This window comes from Pistacia vera, unplaced genomic scaffold (assembly GCF_008641045.1).
Source record: "Pistacia vera cultivar Batoury unplaced genomic scaffold, PisVer_v2 Contig405, whole genome shotgun sequence".
NCBI classification, from domain to species: domain Eukaryota; kingdom Viridiplantae; phylum Streptophyta; class Magnoliopsida; order Sapindales; family Anacardiaceae; genus Pistacia; species Pistacia vera.
Window position 1 is genome coordinate 2,080,867 of NW_022196230.1, and position 17,353 is coordinate 2,098,219.

At 37.8% G+C, this 17,353-nt stretch overlaps 1 protein-coding gene across 3 annotated transcripts; it reads right to left on the reverse strand.

Annotated features, from left to right (window-relative positions):
- Positions 1–1,643: 1,643 nt before the first annotated feature.
- LOC116142101 lies at positions 1,644–4,800 on the reverse strand. Of its 3 annotated transcripts, XR_004129956.1 has the most exons (5): positions 4,183–4,800; positions 3,956–4,114; positions 3,601–3,753; positions 2,959–3,169; positions 1,644–2,803 (listed from the first exon to the last, which is right to left on the reverse strand). XR_004129956.1 is itself a non-coding variant. In XM_031427550.1 (4 exons), exons 1-4 carry the CDS (start codon positions 4,357–4,359, stop codon positions 3,026–3,028), a joined length of 633 nt encoding a protein of 210 aa, XP_031283410.1. In that variant the 5' UTR covers positions 4,360–4,800; the 3' UTR covers positions 1,644–3,025. The 3 variants fall into 3 exon arrangements, 1 of the variants encoding a protein (XP_031283410.1); XR_004129957.1 differs by having other exon boundaries at positions 1,644–3,169; positions 3,416–3,753; positions 4,183–4,790; XM_031427550.1 differs by having other exon boundaries at positions 1,644–3,169.
- Between the last annotated feature and the right edge of the window lie 12,553 nt (positions 4,801–17,353).

The window sequence follows — 17,353 nt, forward strand, 5'->3', positions numbered from 1 at the left end:
ATCTTCTTCCCTCAAAATTACCTTCAACTTTAAAGTCTAAAACTTGTCTTCATGGCGTCAAGCACAGCTTCTCTCTTACCTCCAGTCTTTAATAGAGAACAGTACCATAGACATACTTGAAGGGACAAGGTCTCTGGCAATAAATGACGGAAGAGAGGCAGCCAACTCAACTAGGAACCAAATCCCACATTGAATCAGATTTGGTTGCATGAAGAAGAAGCCATGAAAGCTCCTAGAGCTTTGTCACACATACCTTCAGCAGTAACGAAACTAGTTTTCACAAGAATAATGGCTTGCGAGACACCAAAAGAAGCTTAGGATAAGCTTAAAGAGGAGTACGGTGGAAGTGATAAAACCAGAATCATGCATGTTCTGAATCTAAGAAGGGAGTTTGAGGTGTTAAAAATGCAAGAGTCTGAAAATGTGAAACAATATGTTGATCGACTGATGAATGTGGTAAAATCAGACTGCTTAGCGAGGAGTTGATGGATGCAAGAATTGTGGAAAAGATTCTTGTGAGTCTACCAAAGAGGTTTGAGGCCATTCCTACCCCCACTTTTAGAAGGGTAAAATTGACTGACTCGTCTCCTTTATGCTCTTTGATGGTATCATTCGGCCTAGTATTAGCCCTTATAGTTCCCCTATTCTATTGCTAAAGAAAAAAGATGGTAGTTGGCATTTTTGTCTTGACTATTGCGCCTTGAATGTCATTATGATTCGTGATCGGTTTCCTATTCCCGCTGTTGAAGAGTTGCATGATTCCAAATTCTTCGCTAAGCTAGATCTCTGTTCTGACTTTCATCAAATCAATTTACACACTAATTCCATCCCTAAATTGTCTTTCCGCACTTATAGTGGCCATTTTGAGTTCTTGGTGATGCTTTTCGGCTTTTCTAACGTCCCCTCCACTTTTCTTGCCACTACGAATTCAATCTTCAAACCGTTCCTCCACAAATTCATCTAGTGGTCTTCAATGATATCTTGATATGCAACAATTCTTGGCTACCTCATATCGACCATATCTTGCAATTATTCCAGCTACTCCGCTTAGAATCTCTGAAAATCAAGTTCTCAAAGTTTACTTTCACCGTTACCCGCATCCACTACATTGGCCACATTATCACATCCCAAGGCGTCGAAGTCGAGCCCAATAAAATTTCTGCAATTACTTCTTAGCCAACACCACACTCAGTTCATGCCCTTTTCAGTTTTCTTAGCCTCACAGAGTACTACTACGGCTTTGTCCGGGGTTACGCCTCTTTCTCCACACCTTTGACATCTCTCATTTGTAAAGACAATTTCGTTTGGACCCCCATCACTACCAAAGCCTTTGAAGCTTTGAAACATGCATTGACAACCATGCTAGTGCTTGCCTTATTGGATTTTACAACCTTTTTCGCACCAACCAGAGAGATCTGATTGACCTCAGTGGAATCGGAAAGGATGTGGGCGTGATCACGGATAATCACCTATGGGTGAATGATAGATGCAATAAAATAAATAACAATGAGATTTTTAAAATGGTTTGGCTGAGCCTACGTCCATTGTTCTTGTATTTTCTATGAGAGCTTACAATAAGAGTTCTATGAAAAATTTCTAACCCCTTTTCTCTCATTTAAGGGGGTTTATATATACAATATTTGTTCAAAGGAAAGAGTGAAAATAAAGGGATTACAATTGATTTGAATTGCAACTCCGATATTCTTGCAATTGGGTGCTATGATTGCGTAAAGATTGTTGTTAATCTGATCGTTCCTGTAATATCTGGGAATCGATTGAATAATCATTCGGGGATTTTCGCGACTAGCTTGTGTTGAGTCGAACTATATGTCGATGAGCTTATACTGGGTTGAACAATCAGTAGAGTTGGATTGATTCTGGGTCGATCTAATACCTTACAACTTGCCAAAATTGATGGAAAAATCACACACACCATGACCAAACTTCATGGCGTTCCAAAAGCTGTAGTCACAGATAGTGATCAAATTTTCCCAAGTCTCTTCTGGCGGTCCCTATTCCAAAAACAAGGTTCTAAGCTGCTATATAGCACCACCTACCAGCCACAAGTCGATGGCCAAACAGAGATTCTGAATCGTTGCTTGCAGCAATATCTTCGTTGCTTTACGATGGACACACCAAAGCTCTAGTTTTGTTACCTCCACCTCGCCGAATATTGGTACAACTCCAGCTTCTACTCTACCGCAGGTATGACCCCATTTTAAGCATTATATGGCCACCCCCCTCCGTCAATTTCATATTACATCTCTGGCTTATCTCCCACCCTAGAAGCAAACCTCATTCTTCAGAACCACGAAATCATTTCCGCTTACGCCACAATTTACAGCTCGCCCAAAAGTAGACGGTCTACCAAGCAAACAAACTCAGACACAATCACTAGTTTCAAATAGCCGATTGGGTCCTCGTCAAGCTCTGCCCTCACGCCAGACCTCAATGGCTACTCGCCTCCACTAGAAATTACCCCGACGGTATTTTAGTCCATTCAACGTTATTGAACGCATTGGATCTTTTGCCTACTGGCTTCAATTATCGGAATCCTCCAAGATCCACCCTGTTTTCCATGTCTCCCTACTAAAGCCATTTGTCGGCACACCTCCAATCGGTACTGCTCCACCCTTGCTTAATATCGTCGATCTACACCTTGAGGACAAGGTTGAACTGCAAGAGGTGGGGACTGATACAGACCACGTTCCCTTACCCAGTCAGCCCATGGACCTGCAATCGCCTCCCCTTCTCCATCATGACAACGTGCAAGAGTTTATTGGCAAGAGAAGAGGAAGACCACCTACACACTTGAAGGATTACGTTCCTAAATAATAGGGCAACTAGTTTACGTGATGTTAGTGGCTATTTACTTGTATTTGAATATTTAAATGCCAGGTATCTCATTGTAATTTTATTAAACAGTAACGTTTATCTTTCAAATGTCCCAACTCTCACCGTCGAAGGCCTTTCTCTTCCTCGAATTAGAGAGCCAACAAATTACCCCCCACGACCGCACTTGTTGCTACTGTGTGTCCACAACTCGCTGGTTCCAGCCTTTCAAGCCAGAAAACCGTTGCTCAACATAACCCTTTCTGGCGGCAAAACACAATCCTTTTCCGCTAAAAAAAAACACATAAATTGGGCCACCAAATAACCATAATCCGACCTATCAAACAAGAATCAACACACAACAAGCAACAAGCAACAATCAAATTTAATGACCACCAAACAACATAAAAATGAACTAACTCTAGAGGTTCAATTCGCTGCTGGTGGTAATCCCATGATTAGGGAAGGAATAAAAGAAAAAAAGAAAAAAAAAAGAGGAAAGAATGAGGGGGAGAAAGAAGAAAAAGAAAGGATTGTGAGAAATGAAAAAGGAAACGAGGAGGGAAAGAAAAGACTATCTTACCTTATTCATTTAACAAATCTTGGACGGTGCTAGGGTTCTGGGGGGTAGGTGATTAGTTTTTAAACTTCTGGGGGAAAGTTGATTGTTCCGCCAATTTTTAACAACTATATATGGTAGATAATACTACAGAATAGAATATATTTAATGCACAAATAGACTATTAATCCTATGTTCTATTTTGACACCTTTTGAGCTGAGTGATCTTTCTTCATGTCTTTCTCTGGATTGTTTTTCTCTACATCTTCCAATTCTCCAACATCTACAGACCTGGATTCCTCAGATAGTGAAGAAGTACCAACTTCAGAATTGTGGTCAATAATCCCCGCTGTCATCGTATACTGAAATGTAATTGCAGACCAATTATAAAATTCATTAGTATATTAAAAGGTCAGTAAAAGAACCAAGTCAATGAGCGTTCTATAGCAGGATAAAACCAGTGGAAAAAAAGACAGATATATAAATCTATTTAGAGATTGAATCTAAAACAGAAAATTAATACACTTTAAAACATTAATTGGATATAAATATATAAAATTTGACCTCTGATTTCAAGCCATCTTCGTTAATCTGTTGCTCAGAAGGCTCCAAATTGACACCATCATCGTCAGTAGAATCAATTCTAAGGTAAACCGATGGAGGGGACTCAACATGGTCAATTTGGATCATGTCTTCACTCTCATTTGTTCTTGTGCTGATAGCCTGTGATATGTCAACTATGTAACAAACTCAAAAAAAGAAAATGTATAGTAATGAGCTTTTGAATTAACCTCATCTGATTTGGATGATTTATTGGAATGCTTCTTGTTCTTGAATACTTTTGGCTTCTTAAGATCCACTTTTAGTCCTGTAGTTTTCATTGTTGAAACAACCGCTACAAATTTCTTCCGACCTCCTTCTGTTGCAGTCTTTATATCGGCACTAAACTCTTTCACAAACTTCTCCATAGCCACGAAATGTAGTTTAATTAATTTTTCATTCTTTTCTCCTTTATGTCAGACTAATACATTGTGTGCTTCTCATTTTGTGCAAAGTAGAACTAAATCATTGCCCTTTTTTTCAATATTGTCACCTCTTATAACTTCACTCACCCGGTGAGAACCATCAAAGAAAGATTCATTTTTCTGGCACAGAAATAGAAAATTCCAATTTGAGGTTAGGTTGAAGAAGACTTGGTCAGAGTTTGAGTTCAAACTTGAGAAGGAATATGTGGTCATCAAGCTAGGCAATATGATAAGACCCCATTTGGAAAAATGAAATAGGTGAAAGATGAACAGAACTCAACTGAATGATTTTGATTGGAATAGTTTTTATTGAACATGTGAAGGAGGAGGAGTACTGAACGATTAAAGCTAAGGCAAATTCCTAGCTCCTTCGCTCATAGACTTTGACTAGATCAAATAGCTGACTCAGACTCACCAAGCTCACCTTCTATGAGGCTCACCAAAGGAATCATAAATTCAAGTCAACTAGAGCAGATGATTATGAATGGTCAGTGAATATGATTTTCTCGTCAAAAAATGGATTATTTGTGAATTAGAATATGACCCAGGAAACAGACATTATAGTATACAAGTTAAATAATTGAAGAAAATAAAATTCACAACAAATAAACAACCAAATATCTTAGAAAATTTCTAATCCAACATTATGGATTCATGACATCACCTAAATAAATTAAATAATTGAAGAAAATAAAATGAATCTTTCTTTGATGGGTTTCGTTTAAGTAAATATTTAGGGTCCGTTTGGTTCATTATTCTGATACTTTTTAAAATAGTATTTTAAAAAAAGTTAAATTGGGTGGGTATTACGATGTAGGATTTGGAAATTAACAAAAATATGTCCTATGTTTGTTTATTTACTAAACACCCCTATAATAAAATATTAAAAGTTAAAAAAAACACCCCAACCTACCCATTAAATACGGATAGTCGACCACCACCGCTGGAGGGTGGCCGGAGCCGTCGTATCGGCACATGACTGGTTGGATCTTGTCGGTTGTGCGCCGATATGGCCTTTTCCGGCCAGATCCACAGTGGATCTAGCCATTGACGGCCAGATCTGGCCGCATTTGGTCGTCAAAGATACGACCATCGTTGTTGGTCAACGACGGTCATATCTTAGCCGTTGCTCACGACTGTCTACGGCCAAAGATCTGGCCGTAGATCTGGCATTTTCTGGCCAGATCTACTATGGATCTGGTCGAAAAAGGCTAGATCAGCGCACTACCGGTCAAATTTAGTCTGTAGTGACTAGATTCCGGCCAGCTTCCAAAGTGGTGGCCGAAATCTTGTAAATGTCGGTTGTTGGGGTGTTTTTGCAATTTCTAAAAAAAATTTAGGAGTGTTTAGTTAAATTGACAAATTTAAGGGGGTTTAAAAGAAGTTGAATAATATTTTGAGAATAAGCCAATTTTGTTGTTTAACTTTATTGGAAAAACGCAGAATAACATTTGGAAGATTGAAACAAATGGAGCCTTAGTATTTGACTGTGTCCCACCTTCGGAATTTGGTGGTAATTATATTCTTGCTTCAAATTTGAAACATGGCAGGTACTTAAATTTCTCTTTCCAATGAATATGTTGTTACGATTATAATAGAAAAGGTTTCAAATAGAATTTGAAATCTCATGAAGTTGGTAAGAATATGTTGTTACGATTATAATAGACTCTTGAATTCATCTATTTTTGAAGAAATCATCTATATTTGAAGAAGTGTGCGTAGATCAATAGAAAAGTGAAGAAAATTCCAAAGCCAAAGATTTTCTATTATCTTCATAAAAGCCTTTCCATTGCAGATATATTTAACAAAATAATAATAATAATAATTAGGTTAGGATTTATGATTTAAAGGCAAAATTTGGGTTAGAGTTTATGATTAGAAGAAAAAATAAAATTTTTAGATTAAAAAATTGTATATCCCATTCAGCCATTTTTGTAAAGGATAAAATTGTAATTATATATAAAAAATGGCGTTTATTAATATGAAATGTGGTAACCAATAGCATCACTCTAAAATAGAAAGGCAATACTACATTTACAACTCAATTTCATAATTTTTTTTTCACAATCCCATGACAACTCACAAATGGATTCAGTTCATAATTGGTCAGCTCACTATAGTTTTTACCTTTCTAATTACGAGAAGTTTGTAACTTGGGTTGTGAGCCCATATTTATTAGTTTATTAATATGTCCAACATTAGCGTCTTGAAATTGACTTTATCATATTCACATTCAGCACAACAAAAACTGAAAAGACAACATTAGCGTCTTGAAACTGGCTCCGTTTGATTAGTTATTTAGAATAGCACTCTATGCTATTTAACATTTTTAGAAAATACGATAGGATTCTGAGAAGTTTTTGGTACATTTTGAATAGCATTTTCTAAAAATATTTAGATCATTCTAACCCCTAGATTTGTTAATTTAACTAAACACTCTCCACAATAAAAGTTTATAAATTGACGTATTGCTGATAGCCGCTCACCACCACTGGAAGGTGGCTGGAATCTACCAAAATGGAGCACGACCGACTAAATCCAGTTGGTTGTGTGCCGGTGGATCTAGCCGAAAACGGCCAAATCTGGTCGTCGTTGATTGCCATATCTTGATTGTCATTTGGTCGTCGTCAATGGCTAGATCTGGTCGTCAATAGACAGATCTTTGGCCATAGATCTGGCTAGAAATGGACATATCGACACACAACCGACCAGATCCAGTCAATCATGCATTGTTACGGCAATGATGATGGCTGCTGGCGGGTGATAGTGGCTTGGGTGAGAGGGTGTTTTTGTTAATTTTAAAACTTTTATTGATAAATGTAATTGTTAATGTTTTTAGTTGAGTATAACAAAATTGGATTTTAAAGAATATTAAAACAAATGTATTTTTAGGTTTTTATGATAGGATAGAGGAATACGATAGAGGGAAAAAAGTGTGCCGAACGGACCCGGGTGCACTTGGTTCATTATCATGATACTTTTTATTATAATATTTTGAAAAAAAAAGTAAGATTGGGTGCTTATTACGATTTAGGATTTGAAAATTAACAAAAATACCCTCCGTGGTTTGTTTATTTACTAAACACCCCTATAATAAAATATTAAAAATTAACAAAAACACCCCCACCCACCCATTAAATACCGACAATCGGCCACCACCGCCAGAGGGTGGCCGGAGTTGTCGTATGGAGCATGACTAGCTGGATCTGGCCAGTCGTACGGCGAAAAAAGCTAGATCTACTGCTAGATCTGGTCATATTTGGTCGTCAACGATAGCCAAAGATTTGGCCATTGTTGACGACTGGCTACGGCCAAGGATCTGGCCATCGATGGCCAGATCTGTGGCTGTATATCTTGTTGAAAAAAGCTAGATAGGCGCACTACCGGCCAGATCCAGCCAGTAGTACTCCATTATACCAGATTTCGGCCAGCTTCCGACAGTGGTGGCCGGAATCTGGCAAACTGGGTTGCTGGGGTGTTTTTGTCAATTTCTATAAAAAACAAAAAAAAAAAATTGGGTGGTATTTAGTTAAATTAACAAGTCTAGGGGGTTTAAAAATCATTGAATACAAATCTAGGGGATTTAAAAGGAATTGAATAATATAGAATAATATTTTGAGAATAAGGAAATAAGTGTAGTTTTTTGGATAGAATAGCGAAAAATTGTGTGCCAAAGGGGGTGTTTATTTTATTATTTTGGATAGAATTTTTGAAAAAGTAAGAATTGGATGGTTATTACTAGGTAGGATTTAAAAATTAACAAAACACCCCCTAGGTTTGTTAATTTACTAAACACTCGTGTAATAAAACATTGAAAACTAACAAAATACCCCCACCCACCCATTAAATACTGACAGCCGGAATCTGGGAAATGTGGGTGGGTGGGGGTGTTTTCATCAATTTATAAACTTTTTTTGGGGGGTGTTTAGTTAAATTAACAAACTTAATATGCATTTGTTTCAGTATTTTTGCACTATCCTATCCCTATCCTACCAAAAATACACATTTATTTTCCTATTCTGAAAATCCTATTATATTTTATTCAATTATTTTTAAACCCCTTAAGATTATTAATTTAACTAAACACCCTCAACAAAAAAGTTTAAAATTTGACAAAAACAACCCCGCCCACCAACATTTGCCAGATTCCCATCAGGACTGTCGGAAGGTGGCCAGAATCTAGTATAATAGCACACTACTGGCTAGATCCGGTCGGTAGTACGCTGATCTAGCCTTTTCTGACCAGATTTACAATCAAAGATCTGACCATTAACAACCAGATCTTTGGCCATAGCTAGTCGTCAACAAAGGCCAAGATATGGCCGTCATTGACCATCAATGACAGCTATATCTTTGGCCATCATTGACCACCAAACGTTGCCAGATCTGGTCGTCAACGGCTAGATCTAGTTGTAGATTTGGCATTTCCCTAGAAAATGCCATATCGAGCAAGACCAACCAAATCCAATCGATCGTATGCCAATATGAAACTTCAACCACCCTCCAGCGGTGGTGGCCGACTGTCGGTATTTAATAGGTAAGTGGGGGTGTTTTTGTTAATTTTCAATGTTTTATTACAAGGGTGTTTAGTAAATTAACAAACATATGGGGTGTTTTTGTTGTTTTTTAATCCTACCTCGTAATAACCATCCAATTCTTAGTGTCCATTTGGTTCATTATTTTGATAGTTTTTAGAATAATATTTTGAAAAAAGTTAAATTGGGCGAGTATTACGATGTAGGATTTGGAAATTAACAAAAATATCTCCTATGCTTGTTTATTTACTAAACACCCCTATAATAAAATATTAAAAGTTAACAAAAATACCCCCAACCCACCCATTAAATACAGACAGCCGGCCACCACCGCCGGAGTGGCTGGAGTGTTTTTCCAATTTCTAAAAAAAATGTTTGGGGGTGTTTAGTTAAATTAACAAATTTAGGATGTTTAAAAGAAACTGAAAAATATAGAATAATATTTTGGGAATAATGACATTTTACTGTTTAACTTTTTTGAAAATACTAATAATAGTATTCCCAAAAACGAACTAAACGAAGCCTTACTTTTTAAAAAATTCTATCAAAAATAACAAAACAAACACACCTATGCTTTTATTGTCATTATTGCATGTTTGCTGGTTGAAGAGGTCTGATGAAAACATTTCCGAATTTTATTGGGTTTGGGGTGACTAAAATGCATTGTGATTTTACAATCTTAATTGACAAAGTAGATGTGACACAAATATCAGCTCAATACGCACCATATACACAAACAAAATTGTACTTTCATTTGTGTCAATTTTTCATAATATGAGGGTTACTCATTTGTTAAAAAAATTTGGGACATATAAGTAATTCAATTATTGTTAAAAGATGGGGCATCTCAGTAATTTTATTATTAAAATAAGGGTACATATGTATTTCACTCACATATAATAATAAAAAAAAATAGTTAAATAGTCACTCACATATAATAATAAAAAAAAATTAGCTAAATAGTCAAGGGTTTTTTCGTCTACACAATAAAAATATATGTTTTTAATGTAAATTGTTAACATAGTTTTTATTGTAGGTAACAAAAAGGTATTTGAAAAGTGAACGGGTATGAATTTGTCAATGGGTCGTTTTTCGAGTGGGAACATGTTAACTCTAAGGGTGTGTTTGGTTTAGAGAATATTGTATTATTGGAAATATTATATTAATGGAAAGATAGATTACCTTGAGGATTATTGGAAATGTTTAGAAAAATGTGTTTGGTTGGTTGGAATAAATTGGTAGGTATGTTATATTAATATGTTTGGTTAGGAGGAATAATTTGGCGAGTATGATATATATAATTTACTAAATTACCCCCATTTTTAAATATTAATATTATATTATTTTTATAATTTTTTTTAACCCCCTACGTTTGAGATATTGTTAAAACATTCTAGCAACAAAAAAAAGTTTAAAACTCAACAAAAATACCCCCACCCACCCCAAGCCACTATCGATCGCTTGCCACCACCGTCGATAGGGACAACAGTGGCTGTAACAGTGCACGACCGGCCAAATATGGCTGATCGTGCATAGATATGGCCATTTCCTGCCACATCCATCATGGATCTAGCTAGAAATGGCTAAATGTACAACTAGAACTGGTCGTCAACTGCCAAAGTTCTAACCGTTGACAACCATAATTTGGCCATTAATGACAGCTAGAGATCTGGTCTTCATTAACAGCCCAAAGCCATAGATCTGGCCGAAAATAGCCAAAATCAATCTAGCCGTTTTCTGCTAGATCTATAGCGATCTAGCAGTTTTCGGCCAGAGATATGGCCAGAAATAACCAGATCAATGCACGACTGGCTTGATCCGCTCGATCGTACGCCGTTTAGGAACCGATGTCTGTGTTAGTAAACGGTCCCATATACACAGCAAAAACAAAAATATAATTCAGGAATCGTTTACATGAGCCAAGATCAAGGGTATAATTTTACAATTCATATTAAACAAAATCTGCAGAAAAAATAAATCTGAGTTTAAAGAAAACAAATGCACGTTGGAGGCTCCTCCAAATTTGTCGACGAATGTTTTGCTACCGATCCAAGTGTAGGATCGAACCTGCGTAGTCCACACGAAGACAATATCAAAAAGAACCAAAGAGGGATTTGCTAGATCCTCTTTGGCTTCAAGATTAAGAAGAAAGCAAATTCAGGTGAATTGATTTAGGCCAAAGATGTTTCTGTGGGAGTGTTTTGGAGTGGTTGCTGTGTGTTTTAATTTCAAGAAGAAATCAATTAATTAATCAATTAACACACACACTTTTCTTTTTACAGTTAATCAATTTGCCCTAATCCCATATGGAATAGGCTTGGGCTCCAACCCAAACGCCCAATGTTGCCAAACACTCCCAATTTAATATTATTTTTCCATCATTATCTCAATTAAAATCAATTAATATATATTACATTTAACAATAATGATAATATATATTTAAATTGTGCGAACACACATTTAAACATAATTTCATTATTTAATTTTTCTAACCAATTAAATAAAGGCTACGACCTTAACAAATTTAATTGCACTGTGAAATTACCAAAATACCCTTTCACCTTAAAGACAAAAATGCCCTTTTTCTCTCGAGTTAAATTATCTTCTATGTGGTGACCCATAGGCTCCTACATCCGACAGTGTATAGTATCGCGATTAACATCAATTAATCGTCTCACTATACACAGACCAAGATTGGCCTCTAGCAAGGCATCATGGCCACCCGATAGATTCGAATTCAGCAAAGTGCTACCTATCAACGTATGGTTACCATGCAATTCGATCATTCATCATATGTTATCTCAACGAGCGAAGGCATAGAAATAGTGTCAACATTCGGTTACTCTCGATATTATGTATTCAGTTTCTGGACCAATAACCTGTATTTACACTGGATAGAGCAACAACTCAATCCCACTGTGGCCACAGTTTTAACGTCATTGCCATAAACTGAATTGCGCTGTGAGACAACTTCTCCCCGTACCTGGGAGTGATGAATCCTCTGTCAATCCACCATAGTCTTGATACACTCCTTGATGAGCCAATCACCACCATATTGACAGCTCTGAAAAGAACTGTGTTAGGCTAGTGTTAAACTACACCAATCGGTGCACAAGGCGCTCCAGTGATCTCAAGTCTAAGGATCACATGCACCACCATTCGTTAGAGTTTGTTCCATAGACACTAGGGTTACCATCCATATGGAATCCCCTGGTGGGTCAGTCCAGTAAACTTGCTGCGGTGTAATCGCCTACAGCAAGCACCCATGTGTTGCACCAGGTTGTCACCAAACAACCTGACAGTGGATTAGTCACTACCTTTCGACATGGTCGTTTAACACTATGAAGTCTTAACCGTATTATCTGTGCCCTTACTTCAGAATAATACTGGGGCTACGAACGTTTCTAGAATGGCCACCATATGTGCTCATATGGTTCTCACTATCAAGATTTGAAACACTTGATACCTCGTCATGGTTCTACCATCTAAGGACTATATCAATACATATTGCAATAATAATGATTTACGCGATATAGAATAAAATGTCTTTTATTGATTAATGAACATTATTACAAAAGGTCAATTCTACAATAATTGATTGGCTCTAGGGCATCTACTCTAACAATCTCCCACTTGCACTATAGCCAATCATTCATGTATTTAATACCAAAGATCTCAAGTGCCTTTTATGCTTCTACTGCGACAGAGGTTTTGTCGAGGATCTACGAGATTGTCGTCAGTACACTTTACTAATTTGCACGTCTTTGCTCTCAGCTATCTCTCTGATGAGATGGAATCTTCTGAGTATGTGTCTGGTTTCTGATGAGACCGTGGTTCCCTGGCTTGAGCGATTGCTCCATTGTTATCACATAAATATCTATTGGATCAACAATCGTGGAAACACAAGTTCAGTAACGAACTTCTTGATCCAGACTGCCTCCTTGGCTGCATCTGACAACAATATACTCAGCCTCCATTGTAGAGTTCGCTATAATGCTTTGCTGGAGCTCTTCCAACTCATTGCACCCCTATTGAGACAAAATACAAACCCTGATTGTGATTGATAATCATCTTTGTCCGTTTGGAAACTAGCATCATTGTATCCTTTTACAGTGAGCTCATCTTCCCTCCATAAACCAAGAACATATCTTAATCCTCTTCAGGTACTTAAGAATATTCTTGACAGCCATCCAGTGACACTCACCTGGATCCGATTGATATCTGCTACAAGTGCTCAAAGAGATGAGACATCAATCTGAGTACATAGGATGGCATACATGATGGATCCAATTGCTGATGCATATGGGATCCTCTTCATCCTATCTCTCTCATCTGTGTTTTAGGACACAATTCCTTACAGAGATAAACACCATGTGACATCGAAGAAATCCCTTCTTGGATTCTTCCATACTGAATCTTTTCAGTACTTTGTTAATATATGTACTCTGACTTAGGCTAAGCAACCTACGCGATCTATCACGATAGATCTTTATACCAAGGATGCAGGCTGCTTCCCCTAAGTCCTTCATGGAGAAACACTTGGATAACCAAGTCTTTACCGACTGCAAGTTCAATATATCATTCCCTATCAGAAGTCTGTCACCAACATACAACACTAAGAAGCTACTACGCTCCCACTCACTTTCTTGTAAACACAAGGCTCATCTTTGTTCTTGATAAAACCGAATTCTTTTACGGCTTCATCAAAACGAATGTTCCAGCTTCTTGAAGCTTGCTTGTCCATAAATGGATCTTTGCAACTTGCATACCTTATTGGCTTGACTATCAAGAACGAAACCATTAGGTTGTGTCATGTACACATCCTCCTCAAGGTTTCCGTTCAGGAAAGCAGTTTTAACATCCATTTGCCAAATCTCATAGTCATGATATGCAGCAATTGCAAGCATTATCCGGATGGATTTAATCATGGCAATCGGCAAAAAGGTTTCTTCATAGTCAATGCCATGAATTTGTTTGAAACCTTTGGTAACCAGCCGTGCTTTATAAGTATGCACGTTGCCATCCATGTCAGTCTTCTTCTTGAGAGACCATTTACACCGTATGGGTTTTACCCCTTCAAGTGGTTCCACCAGAGACCACAATTGGTTCTGGTACATGAAGTCCATCTCATATTTCATGGCTTCAAGCCATTTAACGAAATCTGGATTCGATATAGCATCTTCTAGGTTCTGGGTTCATCATCTTGGTAGACTAGTACGTCACCATGTTGAGTCACAAGATAACTGTATCTCTCAAGCTCATGGCGTACTCTCCCAAATCTACGTAGCTCCTGTGCTACTGAGGTGATTCACTTTGATCCACAAATTGTGAAGTAACCTCCTCATGATGCTCAACTACTTCCTATGGCACATCATCCCGTCCTTTGTCTAGTATATCTTGTGGTTCTAGAACTTCATCGAGTTCTACTTTTCTCCCACTAGTACTTCTTAGAAAATATTCCTTTTCTAGGAAGCACTAGATCAAGCAACAAAAATTTTGCACTCTTCTGGGTGGTAGAAATAGTATCCTTTGGTCTTTTGGAGACCCCGCAAATATACATTTACAGGATTTTGGGCCCAACTTGTTCGAAGTCAATTTCTTAACTTAAGCTTCACAACCCCAATCTTAAATAGACAAGTTGGGCTTTTGCCCACTCCATAGCTCATATGGAGTCTTATCTACAGACTTTGACGGTTCAAAACGTGAGTTGCAGTCTCTAGGGCATAACCCCAGAATGATGCAAGTAAATCACTAAAACTCATCATGGACCTAACCATGTCAGTAAGGTTATATTCCTCCTTTCTGACACTCCATTGTGTTGGGGTGTATAAGGAGGGTGAGTTGTGATACTATCCCACATTCCTTCAGGTACTCTGAAAACCTTGAGCTTAAGTATTCACCTCCTCAATTTGACCGAAGAGCTTTAATACTTCTGCCCAACATATTATGTACTTCATTCCTGAATTCCTTGAATTTATCAAAGGCTTCAGATTTATGTCTTATAAGGTAGACATAACCATATCTACTTGTAAACCTACTGAAAACTAGTACAATGCATGCAATTAACAATGGAAATTTGGCCCAAAAAGTTTCTTTTCATTACATTCACATGTCTTTTATACACAAAGGTTACTGTTTACAAAGTGCATTTTAAAAGACAAAATAGGGGAACAGTGTAGCTATTGCTCCTCGCGCGCCGACGCCCCTCCAACCGAATCATCACCTAGAACCTGCATCCACAAAGGAAAATAACGGGTGAGCACAAATAATGCTCAGTAAGTAAAACTCTCTAACTGTCTGTCCCCGTGTGTGATTCTCATTCTTTCCTTTTCTAATTCTGTTTCTATTTCTGTTTCTAATAACATCAGACTCATCTTACCGGAGGTACGGCCGAATGGCGTTCACACAGCACCATTTCACTCTCTATGGCTATCGGTGGAATCACACAGTACCAACCCTATTTAGTGACTACCGAGTGAGGATCACAAAGCACCAACTCGGTTCCTCCTAACTATCGGGGGAGATCACCTAGCACCTACCCGTTTCTCATGAATTTTGGGTAATGATCACCAAGCATTTACCCATCTCTAGTCACTATGGGTGATGATCACAAAGCATCACCCCGCTCTACTAGCCATTGGATGATGATCACAAAGCATCAACCTACATATCTCTAACTAATCGGGTAGTGGTCACAAAGCATCTACCCATTTCTATTACTCATTGGGTGACGATCACTAAGCATCGACCCATCTCTCTAAGGCTATTCGGATGATGATCACAAAGCATCAATCCGATTCCCAAACGGTCGGGTGATGATCACAAAGCATCATCCCAACTATACTACTCTTCTAACTCATTCTATTGTAGCATTTTTCAATGCTCTCTACCCTTAGAGTAATTTTACCCACTAAGCTCTCTACTCATAGGGTATTTCTATACACAAAGTTTACTCTTTCTTAGGTCACTTTTCAATGCATATAACAATGCACATGGATGATTCATCTCTACTAATGCACTTGTGAAATGCCAACATGCAATGTTGCAAGAATTAAGGTTCTTACTACCACTCAACCTCTATTAGGCATTTCATCAAACAACTCATGTGCACTATAAAACTATCTCATAGTCATGAATCTAAAACTTTTCCTAACCATCCAAAATGGGAAAAACCCCTTCACAAAGCCACAAAACCTGCCATAGAAACACTTCCAAAAAGGGAATACATAATACCCCTTACATTTCATCTCAACTACCTTGCCAAACCAACACTCATTTCTCAAATTTGCAAGGTAAGAACATTCACAAAGCATAGAAATTTCCATTTAATACTCCATACTGGCTATTACATGCACATCACATACATACACCATTTCTATCAAAACCCTAATCAAGAAATTTCATGAATCTCAACTTGGGTTGGGTTTTACTTACTTGCTATGGAGAGACTTCACCAAATCCTCTTTCCACTTGGTTTCTTGACTATTCTCTCTACTCTTAACCAAAAGAATGAAAACCCTCAAATTTCAATATGGGTTAAAACTCCCAAATCACACAACTTAAGTGAGATTCTTACCTTAGAAAGCCTTAGGTTGCTTTTTATACCCCCAAATCACTTCAAAAACCCTTGGAAACCTTGATCAAGAGAGAAGAGAAGTTGAGAGGAAGAAGAATGGAGTGCTGCGTTTGAGGAGAAGAAATGAGGGGATTTGTTAATTCTAATCCCTTTTAATGAAATGTATAACAAAGCATTCCCATATTGCCCTTACTCTTCTTTGGGAATTCCATCTATATCCTTTGATTCATTACAAACTCACCCCATAACACACATTCTCCATGAAAAACCCTACAATTAACTCCCCACTTTTCCTGCTAAAAAGGGGTAGAAAGGTAAATTGTCCTTAGGGAAGAAAATGTCTAAAACTCAACCAACATTTATTCGGCCTGTCGCCGCGGCGAAGAAACCTTTGTCGCCGCGGCGAAACGTCCAGAGAGTTTCACCCCTGGTTCAACCATCTTCGCCGCGGCGAAGATTCTTCTTCGCCCCGGCGAAGCTTGGTACACTCAAATTCTTCTATTTTCAACCAAAATTCGGGCAACAATCAAATAACACTCAAACAAAAATAAAAAAAACCAACTCGATTAAGGGCGAAAGGGAAACAAAAAACGTACCTCAAGCGGGGCGTACACTACTGAAATCAGTAAATGTGTGAGTATGAATATCCACTTCTAGCTTCAACTGTTAGTGGACCACATACATCACTAGGATGATGCCTAACAGCTCAGTAGCCCTTTCACCTTGTCATGTGAAAGGAGACTTGGTCATCTTGCCTAACAGGCATGACTCCATACCTCAAATGACTGAAAGTAAAAGGGTCCAAAACTCCATCCCTTTGAGGTTT